Source organism: Bubalus bubalis, chromosome 8 (genome assembly GCF_019923935.1).
Source record: "Bubalus bubalis isolate 160015118507 breed Murrah chromosome 8, NDDB_SH_1, whole genome shotgun sequence".
Lineage (NCBI taxonomy): Eukaryota > Metazoa > Chordata > Mammalia > Artiodactyla > Bovidae > Bubalus > Bubalus bubalis.
The window spans coordinates 101812702-101827633 of NC_059164.1; the positions used below are offsets into that span (position 1 = coordinate 101812702).

The window sequence follows — 14932 nt, forward strand, 5'->3', positions numbered from 1 at the left end:
TCTTATATTTGAATTTAAGCCACACACAACAAACAGCAGAGTGGGATGTGATCTTGCAAAAGAAAAAAGTTGAAAAATACATTCTAATTTCAAAGAGAGAGAGAAATAGGGTGCTTTACATTATATCAGCAACATGCAGGTATGGGCCCTATTTCTTCAGGAAGCAGGGTAAGTGGGCAATGAGGGGTTTTTTTTGGTTTTTTGTTTTTTTTTTTTTTCTTTGGTTAACATGAATGTGATTTACTGAGAAAGGGAGAAGGTCCTATCTTTCTTCTCAGAGACTGACTTTCACTAGACCCCATGGGGCAGGAGAAAGACCACATCAAATACACCTTCTGATGTCATTTTAATAGGATGTTTTTAGAAACTCATCAAAAATCAGCAGAAGCCAGGGATGCATTATCTACAGACAAACACCTTGATGTAAGCAACCCCTTCCCCAAAACTAACCTCAGCAGTGTAAATGTAGATGGTGTTGAAGTTGGCTGCCACCAGAGCCCTCAGCATGAAGAGGAAGCCAATGAGGCCGGCGCTAGGAAACCGGAAGGGACACATTACAAAGGCAGTATGGGAGGACCTTCCGGGGCCCCCATCCCGGTGCATTATAGCAGCCAACGCACACACACCCATGGAGACCAGGTCCCCAGGGTGCGGCTCATCAGCTGGCCAGACCGTGGGGTCCTAAAGCAAAAGCCTGACTCAGACCTTCAATCCTGTTCCCCCAAACTGTGTCGTTCCAGCCTGTCCTCCCCCCAGTATGAGCACACCTCTATGACCATTCCTGGAAAATGGTAGAGTGTGCAGAATAAGTCATACATATTATGAATGAGGCCACCCTAGAGTCACAAATTGCGTGCAATGACTTTTCCCACCACAGGTACGCTGTCTACATCACTGTCTTGACAATGGTGCAGCTCATTTGGCCAGTGACTACAGTCCCCACTCTCAAGAAGCTTTGTATAAAGATCCTAAGTATCTTGGTGAGCATGCTCAATACCCCCAGGCTAGTTCTGTTCAGGGGCAAAAAGGGAGGAGGACGGACACAGGCAGCGTGTACTCTACTTTCCCAGGGAAAGGGACTTGTTCCTGACGTGCACTGAAGGCCATGGGTCAGGAGACCTCATTTTATTTATTTTACATTTTTTTTTCTGGCTATGGGGCATGTGGGATCTTAGTTCCCCAACCGGGGATCGAACTTGCACTCTCTGCAGTGGAAGCATGGAGTCTTAACCACTGGGCTGCCAGAGAAGTCCCCAGGAGACCTCATTTTAAAACCGCCACTCAAAACTAGGTTGTTCCAAAGCAAACAGAGAGCAAATACCTTGAGGTGCAAATATTGAGGAGCAGGAAGAATAAAGCCGTGCATCCCATGGTAATAGAAAGGCTCAGCCTTCTCCCCAGGAAATTAATGCCCAGGATGTTTAAAGGATTCACTGGGAAAAAAAAACAAAGACAATTTTCAAAACTTTGACAGCAAATGGCATTTATCAACACTGGCATGGTTTCCTCCTTGTCATTTCATAAAGAAACAACTTAATCCAAACCTCATGGGTATTGCAGCCAAGGCACAGTCACACTGTCATCAGCATCATGCTCTCTCACATCCTTTTCCCATGTGGTCTGAGAAAAACAAGTCTTGGTGTATGCGAAGTACATTTTATGCCCAGGATGTGTATTACTGCATATAGGTCTAAACTGCCCACTTGTTCCATCTATAAATAATTTATGCTGTTTTTCAAATTCAAAATGCCATGAATTTTTTTTGGGGGGTGGGGGGTGGTGTATACACAGCATGTGGAACTTCCCCAACCAGGAATCAAACCCACAGCCCCTGCAGTGTAAGCATGGAGTCTTACCCACTAGACCACCAGGGAAGTCCAAGGTGCCAATGATTAAGTACCATTATTTTATGCCTATTAAAGCAGAAACAGTGCTTCCAAAGGGAAACCTAATAAGTCACTGTAAGACATATCCCAGTTGCAGAGATATTACAATGTGGGGGAATGCATCTTATTGATTCGATAAAGTAATTCAAACCTCTACGTCTCCAGACTTGTCCTCCCTACATTCATCCACACTGGAGATACGTCAGCATGATCTGCGGACTCGTCTAGTCCTACCAGGCAGGAGCCAAGTATATGACAGGCCACTCTTCTCTGTGAGGCTTTGAGTTGCCTGTCCCCCACCCAAAACAGAGAGCCACCCAACAGAGAGAGACATTTACGAGCAATTTCGCCAATGGTGCTGATAATCATGGTCCTGTAGTCGGAGGGGGCGAACATGTGGCAGTAACAGGGGCTCTGGCTCTCCTCCAAGACCCCCACAGTCACGGCCACCTCGGACTCAGACCGCGAGCCACAGACTAGGTCCCGCTCCAGCAGCTCGGCGCTGGCCAGGATGACTCCGTAGTAGGCAAAAGAGATGCCCAGCCTGGAAGCAAGAAAAGATGGGCATCAGGAAAGGCTGTCTCCAGGCCTGAAGAAGGGGTAGCCCCATGAGAGGTGGGGAGAAGCAGGAAGAGCTTTTCAGGTGGAAGATACGGTGTGTGGGAGGGTAAAGGAGGGGAGGGGACAGTGGGGTCACATTTCAGGGGGAGACTGGAAGGTGGCCTTCACCAGACACTGCACAGTGAGAAACAGATTTGCAAGAAAAAGCAGAAAGGGCCCAAAGGACCCCCTCAGGCCAGGAGAGAGTTTTGTCACAGAGTCAGAACACAACTAACACCACATTGAAACTGCCCCCCTCATTCTTTAGCTCATGTACTCTGTTACTTTAGCCCTAAATACACAGAGTTAACTATCAGAGGACTGTTGCTTGTGCCCAAAAAGCTTATTAAGTTCCCATCCCAGGTGGTCCTGGGTTAGTTTTGGCTACTACTTGTAAGTGAGTTCATTTTCAGCCTAGAAACCTTGCAAATAAGCTGAGATAGGGGCGGTAGAGTAAAAATAACCAATATCGATTTGAAGTTTTGTAGAAACCTTGTGAGCAAACAGAAGAACAAAGAAATGTTAAGCTTCCATTGAAGGCCAGTGGCTCCAAGAAGTCTGCAACCTGTCATGACCCTTTCATCTCGAACCCTCCCACCTCCATCTTTCCCTCAGCTAAAGCGCAGCCTGAAGTCTACTCTAAGATGGTTCTTTAAAACTTTAGTCCACCATCTTCTCAGTCTGCTGGCATTCTGGATAAAGTCGCTGTAATTTGCCTCAACACCTTGACTTCTACTGGCCTGTCATGCGGCAAGCAGCACAAGCTTAGCCTGGGTAGCAGTTTCCTTTTCTGCAGCTACTCCAACATGTGAGCACAAACAGTGCTTTAAACAGTTCACAGGTATTATCTCACAGTCCTGGAGCTCAGCACTTCAGTGGGTCTGGATGACTTCTCTGCTCGATGTCTTCAGGAGGCAGAAACGCCAGTGTAGGCGGGGCTGCTCCACTTTTTATGGGAGAATCCATCTTCAAGCTGATCCAGACAGTTGGCACAACCCAGCTGCACAGGCTGAAGGACTCTTGTCCACGATCTCGCTGGCTGCCAACCAGTGGTTTTCAGTTTCTGCAGGCTCCACTTGTTCCTTGTCTGCAGAGCAAGCAAGAGCAGTCGTATCCTTCTCATGCGCCTGCCTTACCTCACACTTCTCTTCTGCTTTAGTTCTGATTCCAGCTGGAGACTTCTCTACTTTTAAAGACTCGGGTGATTAGATTGAGCCCACCTGCCTAATCCAGGTTACGCTCCCTGTTTTAGGTCTGATAACCATACTTAACTACATCCATGGGCTGCCTTCACACCGACAGTCAAGTGTTTGATTAAATCACCAGGTGTTGGAAATCTTGGGAGTCATCTTTAGAATTCTGCCTTTCGGAGGTCAGGAAGACACACAAGGTTTTTTGCTTTTGCTTTATATTTCCTTCATCTCTCTCTCTCTCTCTTTTTTTTGTCTAGTCTTAAATATTTTTATATATTTAAAATAAATATAAATTTTTATATATTTAAAATAAAATTTATTTAAATATAAACATAACATACAGAAAAGTTCATATATCAAACTGAAGAAAAAGAATAAAGTCAGCCTCCTAGAAGCCCCCCTCATGCTTATTTTATGGAAATGGTTATTAAAGGCACAGGTAAAAGACATATGGGGACAATTAGGGGAAATTACATATATTCTGCACACTGCATGATACTAGTGATGATTGTTAATATTTTTTCATATTTTATTTATTTGGCTGCACTGGATCTTAGTTGTGGCAAATGATATCTTTAGTTGCGGCTCTTTAATTGCGACATGTGGGATCTAGTTTCCTGACCAGGGATCAAACCCAGGCCTCCTGCATTAGGAGTGCTGAGTCTTAGCCAAAGAACCACCAGGTGAGTCCCACAATTGTTAACCTTGTTGGTGTGATTATAGGGTTGGAATCACCTAAGAAAATGTCCTCAAGTAGTTGAGACTCCTAATGAAGTACCTGGGGATGAAATGGCATGAAGTGTTGGGCCTACTTGGAAATACTTCAGAACAGGAAAAAAAACAGCCAACGCAAATGGGTGAATATCTGTGATTGTCAGATCTGAGTGGCAAGTAAATCCTCTCTGCTCTCTTGTGAGCTTGGAAACTCTCATCATGAAATATTGAAATATTTAAAAAGAAGACAATAATCACCTTGTTATTAAGGTAGCTTTAAATTTTGCTTAATTTCCAAATACTGAGAGTATTTTAAAAATTAAAAAGTCTCAAAAGGAGACACATCAACGTATTTTTAGTGATTATATCTGGGAAAGGCAGACAACCAATTTCCTGAATTCAAACACTATCGTTAAGTTTCAACTGTTCTGAACCTTTCTGTAAGTGGAAGCATGTATTATGCATTCTGTGTCTGACTTGCTTTGCTCATTACATTTGTAAGATTCAGCCATGTTGAGGGCAGAGCACGAGTTTTCTCATTTTTATTATTGTATGGTATTCTATTTCACAAATATAACAAAATTTATCCATTACACTGTTGATGGGCATATGGGTTGTTTTTAGTTTGGGGCTGTTACAAATAAAATAATGCTATTTTATTTTACTTGGCATTTCTGTTGAATATAAATCTAGGAGTGAAACTGCTGAGCTATAGGTTATGCATACTTTCAATTGCAGTAGAAATCGTTAAACAGTTTTTCAAAGTGGTCATGCTAACTTGAAATCCAATCATCAGTGTATAAAAATTCTAGTTACTTTACATCCTTCCCAACGCTTGATTGGGAAGATCTCCTGGAGAAGGAAATGGCAACCCACTCCAGTACTCTTGCCTGGAATATCCCATGGACAGAGGAGCCCGGTAGGCTACAGTCTGCTGCTGCTGCTGCTAAGTCACTTCAGTATGTCCGATTCTGTGTGACCCCATAGACGACAGCCCACCAGGTTCCCCCATCCCTGGGATTCTCCAGGCAAGAACACTGGAGTGGGTTGCCATTTCCTTCTCCAGGAGATCTTCCCAATCAAGCGTTCAGAAAGTGAAAGTGAAAGGTGCTGGGAGCCACCACGGGCGATCCCACCCAGGACAAAGGTCATGCGGAAGAGAACCTGACAGGCAAAGGTGGGTCAGGCCTCGAGGGACCCCCTGAATCTGCTCGAGCATCTACCCCAAATCCAGAATCTGTCTTACTATTTTGTGCCTTTCACCAACTCTTCTGTCATTAATAGGGGGCTATCCCCGACCACCTTTCTCTGGAAAAAGTCAACTTAGGGCTTTAGTTAATAAGTCTCCTGGGCATGAAAGGAATATTTCTATTTTAACCCCTCTGTTGGCATTCTAGCTTGCCTGACAGGTTTATCCATACTCTTGCAATTAACACACATGATTGTTCACAACTCCCCAACCTTGAAAGGCACGGGAAACCAAAACATTCTAAAAGTCCTAATGAGCATAGAGTCCTTTAAGGGATGAAAAATCATTAGAATAGATAGTATTGGTAAAGGGCTTCATTATTGGGCCAATGCTTGCCGCCAAGTTCCCATATCCCTTATCCATTGTGCACCTGGGAGTGCATTGGTTAACATAGTTGGAATGTAAGAAAAACAAGTAGCAGCCTTGGAATTAACCACATCAGACCTTTGAGCTAATCGGTTCTTTATTTGTTGTGACCCACTGCACCTTTGCTCCGTGAGAATGTAACTCTGTTTAGTACTTTCTGAGGCTGGGAGAAATAAAGAAGAAACACTTTAAGGGAAAACAAGTTTTCTGGCTGATTAGCCTTTATCAAAAAAGGGTCATAAAATGTCCACAGGCCTCCAAGGCCAGAAGATATTGTACACAACATTGTTTATGGGAAAGGTATGCAGAAAAAATTCTCGTTTTGATAAAGACAAAACAGATGTAATGTTTGGGCTGACTCTGTATGACTTTGTATCTTTCATTTCCCTCTATGTACAAGTCAAGGTATAAAAGTTCCTTCTGAAAATAAAGTTATGGGCCTCGCTCACCGAAGCTTGTTCTCCCCGTGTCGTTCTTTTTTTTCTTTTTCCTCCTTTTCTCTCTCTGTTCTTCTTTCAGGATGACTCCTTGGGGCACAGGGGCTCTCTGAGTTCACTTTTTTGCCTGGGCTTCTAAGACCCAATCAGGAAGGCGCCCTGCGTCTTTACCAGGGAGGGGCCGTCCTGCGTCCTCAACCCCACCGAGAGGGCGCCTGTGGCCTCCGTGAACAGAGCAAGTTCCATGCCAGGAGCTTTATTGGCTTTCTGTGTTAATCAAGGAAGATCAAGCCCTGCTCTCTGCTTTGCTATCCTTTCACCTAGGCTGTCATCCTGAGGGTACTCCTGGATCCTGCTGGGGCTGGACCCCAGCAGAAAGGGAAGTCATTCAGTCGTGTCCGACTCTTTGCAACCCCATGGCCTGCAGCCTACCAGGCTCCTCCATCCATGGGATTTTCCAGGCAAGAGTACTAGAGTGGGGTGCCATCACCTTCTCTGGCTACAGTCTATGGGGTCGCAAAGAGCTGGACATGACTGAGCGACTTCACTTTCTTTCTTTCAATGCTTGATACAGTCTTTTTAACTTAGCCATTCAGGTGGATTTGTAATGGTTTCTCATTTGGTTTTAATTGTATTTCCCTGGAGACTTTAAGGTTGACCATGCTTTCATGTATTTATCTGATATACATTTCTGTCAAGTGGCTGTTCAAGTCTCTGGCCTATTTCTCTACCAGGTCAGGTATGATTTTCTTGTTGAAATAAGTTATATCACAGTAACATATATTAATAATATATATAACATGCATATATAATTTGTTGGACATAATATACTATAAATTTCTTTTCTCAGTTGGTGGCATACTTCTCAGGCTCTTAATTTAATGTAGGCAAACTCATCAATCTTTTCTTTTAGCATTAGTACCTTTTGTGTCCTATTTAGAAAATCTTTGCACAGAGAGAACCACTGAATCTATTCCTTTGAATATGACTTTCAGTGACCTCAGAGGATCAGTTCCTGGAAAGTGATGAGGGAAGAGACCAGGCTGCAAAAGCTTAGTACAGAACTCAAATGAAAAAATTTTAAAAACTGTTTATAGATGATTTCGATTTTTTTCTCTCTTTTCATATTGCTATTTTATATCTATTTTTTTTGGTCTGTGGTGTTAAGCAAAAAAATAAGGCATTCCTGGTGTCTGCCTTGTGTTTTCTCCCCAGAGCACTCAGGAAGAGTTTACTTCAGTGGACTTTCTCCCACTGAAAATGTTTGTTTATTTGAACCTAGTTTTTTTTTTTTTTAATTAGAGTATAATTGCTTTACAATGCTGTATCAGTTTCTGCTGTACAACAATGTGAATCAGCTGTAAGTATACATATATCCCATCCCTCTTGAACCTCCCTAAACCTAATTTTGAAATAATACCATTCTTACCATATGACCCAGATCTGTAACGTGGTCCGTAAATATTTAGCATCCAATAAGTCTGCAAATCTTCCTCTCTTTTCCTGGGGTAGTGAAAGGGAGAGACAGGACAGATTAAGTGGGTTAAGAATGGACAAAGGTGACTGTAATATTTTAGATCAGAGAAAGCAAGAACAATGTGGGAATGTTGTGCAGAGAGACAGCCACTCCGCTCCCTGAATACCCTTCACCCAAACTCATAAATACTGGCTTTAACACATTTGTCTAAGTCAATCAGTCTCTGCATACTTTTTATTATCACTGGCAAGTACAAAGACCCACTGAATTTAAGATTCTAATGCTTTCACTCTTCTCCTTCTCACCAGTACTGGTGAGAGGTAGAATAGAGTACAGAAAGTAGGAGGATAAAAAAACAAATATGAAACTGATCGAGACTCTTTTAACACTAAGATGAAAAAACCCTAATATTAAAAAAGTGTGAGATTCATGTAAAAAACAAGTGGCCTAAATTTGAAAACAGGATACAGTGTCCAATTTCTTTGTGTGTCTTTAGTAAAAGTTCTTGTCCATAGCCAGTGCCTATGAAGTATGTTTGGATCAAAATAAGGCTGAGTTATACAGTATTAGGCAGTAATGGATTTTTATGTAAAGCTAGGAATATTTCAGGTGGAGGGTGTTCAGCTGAAAACCAACTACTCTTTTCTCACAAATCCACCTGGGATTACAGCATCCCACCCTTGGCCCCCCGACCAGGGAGACCAGAAGTGTGGTCTCGGGGTCCTGGATTTTGTTGCCACAGGAACAGCTCCCAGAGAACTCAGAGGTCCTCTGCCTCTGTGACTTTCAGGCTCAGCTCCTAGATTTCACTGGGGGTGGACTCGAGCAACTGACACTCCATTTTCATCTGCTCTATATCTTGGGACTCTGGTCACTCATCTTTGGAACACCTCTGATCCAGCCCTATCCTCATATTTTCCAACACAGAATACATGGCCCAGAGAGGGTAAGTGACTTGCCCAAGATCACACAGCTGTTTGAAGACAGAGCCAGTCTGGGTCTTTCCCACCTACCTCTCTGCCATGTCCCCTGGGTTTAGACACAACTATGGTCCCCTCACCACCCCCCCCCCCAAGCGTCACTGGAGATTCAGAAAGCTGAGTTATATATAAACATATAAATTTTATCCTAATAAGTCATTTGGTTCTGAACCTTTGGCTATATAACCCAAATGGGTGGACTTATTCAGCTTCTTCATGGAATGGCCCCTCCTCAGACAGCCTGCAAAGCATCTCAGGAGTGAAGCTGCAGAGGGTCCACCACCCACAGCATCTTGCCTGGCCTCCTCCACACAGCATCCTAATAACCACCTATGTGACTGAATTCACTGCTCATCCCTACCTTTGGTCTCAGCTCACACCATTCCTCCTTCCTGGCCTTTTTCCTCCCCAAGGCTGCCTCTCCTCTCAGTGTGCAATGTCTGCCCACTTCTCCCTGCAGGTGGCTCTGCCAACCTGGCTCACAGTCACTTCTCTGCTCTGATCCTCCACACCCTGCTTCCCAGGCCACTCGCTTGGTTCTAGGCATCTGGGTTCTGTTATGTTATTGATACTTTCCTATGTGAGTCTCACCTCTCGAACCAGATTTAGGAGACTTGAAGGCAGGGTCCCTCACTTACAGCTCTGTATTCACAAGGCCTTGCTCAATAGACCACCGTGGAGAAGAACAAGATCATTTAATGGGCATGAGGGATGGAGGCAGCAAGCTGAAGTCAAGAGAAATGAAGAGGGAGAAAGAAGGAAGGGGGAGAAAAGAGAAGGATATAAGAGGAAGGAGGGTAGGGGGTGGTTGTAGAGATGACTGAGAATGGAGATGGGGTCTTTAAAGAGTTAAATGAGTTAAAATGAGGTCATTAGGGTGGACTGTAACCCAATATGACCGATGTCCTTATAAAATGAGGTCAGAATACACACACAGGGAAGATGACATGAAGACACAGGGAGAAGACGGACATCTAAAAGCCAAGAAAAGGAGCCTCAGAATAAACCAGCCCTGCAACACCTTGACGTTGGACATCTAGCCTCCAGAATTGTGAGAAAATAATATTTGTTGTTTAAGACACCCAGTCTATGCTATTTTATTATGGCAGCCCAAGTGAACTAATACCCAGTTGGATAGGAGATGGAGGATGAGGGGTGGAAGAGGGAGAAGGGAAAAAGGAAAGAGGAAAGAAGTGGACCTCAGTGCTCCTCAGTCCTGGAACAACTACTGGGTTAAAAAAAAAAAAAAAAACACACATCAGAGACTTCCCTGAGGGTCCAATGATTAAGACTTCACCTTTCAATGCAGAAGGTGCAGATTTGATCCCTGGTCGGGGAGCTAAGAACCCACATGGTCTCTTGGCCAAAAAAACCAAAACACAAAACAAAAGCAATACTGTAACAAATTCAATAAAGACTTTTAAAAAATGGTCCACATCAAAAAACTCTACAATCAGACCCTCACGATCATTCAGCTGTCCATGGTTTTGTCTCTAAGTTTTTTTCTCTCTCTGAACCCAATTTTATTTTTTATTGTATTGACAATCAAAATTTCACAGCCAGTTAGAGATTATGTGCCAGTTTCTACAAAGCATAATAACTTCTTTCATTTAATCCTTGTTGCCTAGCAACTAGTCTTCCCATCATGCTTTGCCTGATAAAATGTAATGGTCAGTATCCTGGTAGAAAGGTAGGAGAGGCTGATACTGCCTAATAGTAGGGTCCTGACCTCTGAACCACAAACTTTTATCTCCAAAATCCAGAAAAAAAAAATTAGAATAACAGAAGCATCCTTAATTCTTTGGAAGAAAGTTTAAGGTTCCTGTTTCACAACTGGGTCTTGAGGCATGTGGAATAATTAGGGGAAACACTCCACAAAGCAAAGTAAGAACACCTTACCAAATGAAAACTGTGAACGTGAGGAAGTTTGGGGCATTGAATTCTCATTTTTGCACTTTTATCAAGCACATTCTATCTCACAACACATCCAGCACCAGGTCAGGTGGCAGTGGGATTACAATGCTTTTGTCATCAGTGATGTCCTGGGAAAGTCAGGAACACCCAGAAAAGCCCACCTCTGACATGTGCGCAGGACACAGAAGACCTGTACCCTTGACATCACCCTCCTGTTGTGGTCATACAATGCCTGAGGGAGTAAGATGTGAGGAGGTGAGCGGGGAGAGCTGTTGCTGCCCTGGACCCATCTGAGGCATGGAGGAACAGCTGGGTCAAGATCAGGCTCTGCCATAGATTGGTGCAGCCACTGTGGAAAGTGGTATGGACAGTCCTCAGAAGATTAAAAACAGAACTTCCATCAGATCAGATCAGATCAGATCAGTGGCTCAGTCATGTCCTACTCTTTGCAACCCCATGAATCGCAGCACACCAGGCCTCCCTGTCCATCACCAACTCCCGGAGTTCACTCAGACTCACGTCCATCGAGTCAGTGATGCCATCCAGCCATCTCATCCTCTGTCACCCCCTTCTCCTCCTGCCCCCAATTCCTCCCAGCATCAGAGTCTTTTCCAATGAGTCAATTCTTCACACGAGGTGGCCAAAGTACTGGAGTTTCAGCTTTAGTATCATTCCTTCCAAAGAAATCCCAGGGCTGATCTCCTTCAGAATGGACTGGTTGGATCTCCTTGCAGTCCAAGGGACTCTCAAGAGTCTTCTCCAACACCACAGTTCAAAAGCATCAATTCTTCGGCGCTCAGCCTTCTTCACAGTCCAACTCTCACATCCATACATGACCATAGGAAAAACCATAGCCTTGAATAGACGAACCTTTGTTGGCAAAGTAATGTCTCTGCTTCTGAATCCAGCAACCCCACCTCTGGGTATATATCCAAATGAAATGAAAATAGGGGCTTAAAGAGATCTTCACTCCCACTTCACTTTAAAGTTCTTCTTAAAAAAAAATCATTCAATTTTGGTTGGTTCACTTGGTTCATTTCCAAGGCAAATCATTCAACATCACAGTAATCCAAGTCTATGCCCCAACCACTAATGCAGAAGAAGCCAAAGTTGAGTGATTCTATGAAGACTTATAAGACCTTCCAGCACTAACACCAAAAAAACAAATTAACAGCATAGGGGATTGGAATGCAAAAGCAGGAAGTCAAGAGATACCTGGAGTAACAGGCAAGTTTGGCCTTGGTGTACAAAATGAAGCAAGGCAAAGGCTAACAGAATTTTGTCAAGAAAACATACGTCACAGCAAACACCCTTTTCCAACAACACAAGGGATGACTATACACATGGACATCATCATATAGCCATTACTGAAATCAGATTGATGATATTCTCTGCAGCTGAAGATGGAAAAGCTTTATACAGTCAGCAAAGACAAGACCAGGAGCTGACTGTGGCTCAGATCACGAACTGCTTATTGCAAAATTCAGGCTTAAATTAAAGAAAGTAGGGGAAACTGCTAGGCCTTTTAGATATGACCTAAAGCAAATCCTTTATGATTATACAGTGGACACAATGAATAGATTCAAAGGATTAGATCTGGTAGACAGTGCCTGAAGAACTATGGATGGAGGTTTGTAACACTGTACAGGAGGTGGTAACCAAAACCATCCCAAAGAAAAATAAATGCAAGAAGGCAAAGTGGTTGTCTGAGGTGGCTTTACAAATAGCTGAGACAAGAAGAGAAGTAAAATGCAAGGGAGAAAGGGAAAGATACACCCAAATGAATGCAGAGTTCCAGAAAATAGCAAGGAGAGATAAGAAAGCCTTCTTCAACAAACAATGCAAAGAAATAGAGGGAAACAACAAAATGGGAAAGGCTAGACATCTCTTCAAGAAAATTGGAGATATCAAGGGAGTATTTCATGCAAGGATGGGCATGATAAAGGACAGGAATGGTAAGGACCTAACAAAAGCAGAAGAGATTAAGAAAAGGTGGCAAGAATACAAAGAACTATACAAAAAAGATCTTAATGACTCAGATAACCACGATGATGTGGCCACCCACCTAGAATCAGACATCCTGGAGTGTGCAGTCAAGTGGGCTAGGAAGCATCACTATAAACAAAGCTAGTGGGGGTGATGGAATACCAGCCGAGCTATTTAAAATCCTAAAAGATGACGCTGTGAAAGTGCTGCACTCAATATGTCAGCAAATTTGGAAAACTCAGCAGTGGCCACAGAACTGAAAAAGGTCAGTTCTCATTCCAATTCCAAAAACAGGCAATGCCAAAGAATGTTCAAACTACTGTGTAGCTGTGCTCATTTTATATGCTAGCAAGGTTATATTCAAAATCTTTCAAGCTAGGCTTCAGCAGTATATGAACTGAGAAATTACAGATGTACAAGCTGGGTTTAGAAAGCCAGAGTTCAAATTGCCAACATTTATTGGATCATAGAGAAAGCAGGAAATTCCAGAAAAACATCTACTTCTGCTTCGTTAAAGCAGACTACATTGCTTACTAATTACTTACTACAGACTACATTACTACATTACTAATTACAGCATATTTCATGGACTACATTAAAGCCTCTTACTGTGTAGATCACAAAAAACTGTAGAAAATTCTTCAAAAGATGGGACTACCAGACCAGCTTACCTGTCTTCTGAGAAACCTGTATGTAAGTCAAGAAGCAACAGTTAAGAACCAGACATGGAACAACTGACTGGTTCAGAATTGGGGAAGGAGTACATTGAGGCAGTACATTGTCACCCAACTTATTTAATTTATATACACAGAACATCACGTGAAATATTGAGCTGGTTAAATCACAAGCTGGAATCAAGACTGCCAGGAGACATAGCAACAACCTCAGATATGCAGATGATACCACTCTAATGGAAGAAAGTGAAGAGGAACTAAAGACCCTCTTGATGAAGATGAAAGAGGAAAGTGAAAAAGCTGACTTAAAACTCAATATTCAAAAACATAACATCATGGCATCTGGTCCTATCACTTCACAGCAAACAGAACCGGAAAAAGTGGAAGCAGTGACAGTTACTTTCTTGGGCTCCCAAATCACTGCAGATGATGACTGCAGCCATGAAATTAAAAGACGCTGGCTCCTTGGAAAGAAAGCTATGACAAACCTAGACAGCATATCAAAAAACAGAGACATCACTTTGCCAGCAAAGGTCTGTACTATCAAGCTATGGTTTTCCAGTAGTCAAGTATGGTAGAGAATTGGACCATAAGCCTTGGACCATCAATGACCAATAACTGATGTTTTCAAAATGTGGTGCTGGAGAAGACTCTTGAGAGTCCCTTGGACTGCAAGATCAAATCAGTCAATTGTAAAGGTAATCAACCCTGAATATTCATTGGAAGGACTGATGCTGAAGCGCCAGTATTTTGGCCACCTGATGCGAAGAACTTACTCACTGGAAAAGACCCTGATGCTGGGAAAGATTGAAGGCAAAAGGAGAAGGGGGCTGCAGAGGATGAGATAGTTGATAGCATCCCTGACTCAATGGACCTGGGTCTGAGCAAACTCCAGGAGACAGTGAAGGACAGGGGAGCTTGGTGTGCAGCAATCCATGGGATCACAAAGAGTCGGACACAACTTAGTGACTGAACAACAACAGCAATGGCAATGAAAAATAGGCCTGAGAAAATAGCTTGGAAAATTCTGAAAAAGAACTTTGATAATTAGTACATGCTTTATAAGTATGAAAACTTATTATAAAATACCATAATTGTTATATTAGACCAACAACTAATGTTCTAGTATATAATAAATCCCATATATATTTGAACAAAACCTAATATTTAGAACATGCCTGCTAAGTTGCTTCAGTTGTATCCAACTCTTTTCGACCCTGTGGCCCATAGCCCTCTAGGCTCTTCTGTTCTGGGATTCTCAAGGCAAGAATACTGGAGCAGGTTGCCATTTCCTTCTCCAGGTGATCTTCCTGACCCAGGGATCAAACCCATATCTCTTGAGTCTCCTACATTGGCAGGTGGGTTCTTTACCACTAGCACCACATGGGAAGCTTGTTTAGAACATAATATTCAGCAATAAATTTAAATACATGGGGGATGGATTAGTCAATAAAAA

General features: G+C 42.9%; 1 protein-coding gene across 5 annotated transcripts in view; it reads right to left on the bottom strand.

Moving 5' to 3' along the window:
• SVOPL (SVOP like) overlaps positions 1–14932 on the bottom strand; it is a 110431-nt gene that overhangs the window by 59406 nt on the left and 36093 nt on the right. For all 5 annotated transcript variants that reach the window (XM_025291607.3, XM_025291606.3, XM_025291604.3 and 2 more), the window contains exons 10-13: positions 7875–7948; positions 2225–2430; positions 1322–1433; positions 451–532 (exon numbers count right to left, since the gene is read on the bottom strand). In XM_025291607.3, coding sequence (XP_025147392.1) covers positions 451–532; positions 1322–1433; positions 2225–2430; positions 7875–7948 — 474 coding nt within the window. The remainder of the gene's footprint in view (positions 1–450; positions 533–1321; positions 1434–2224; positions 2431–7874; positions 7949–14932) is intronic.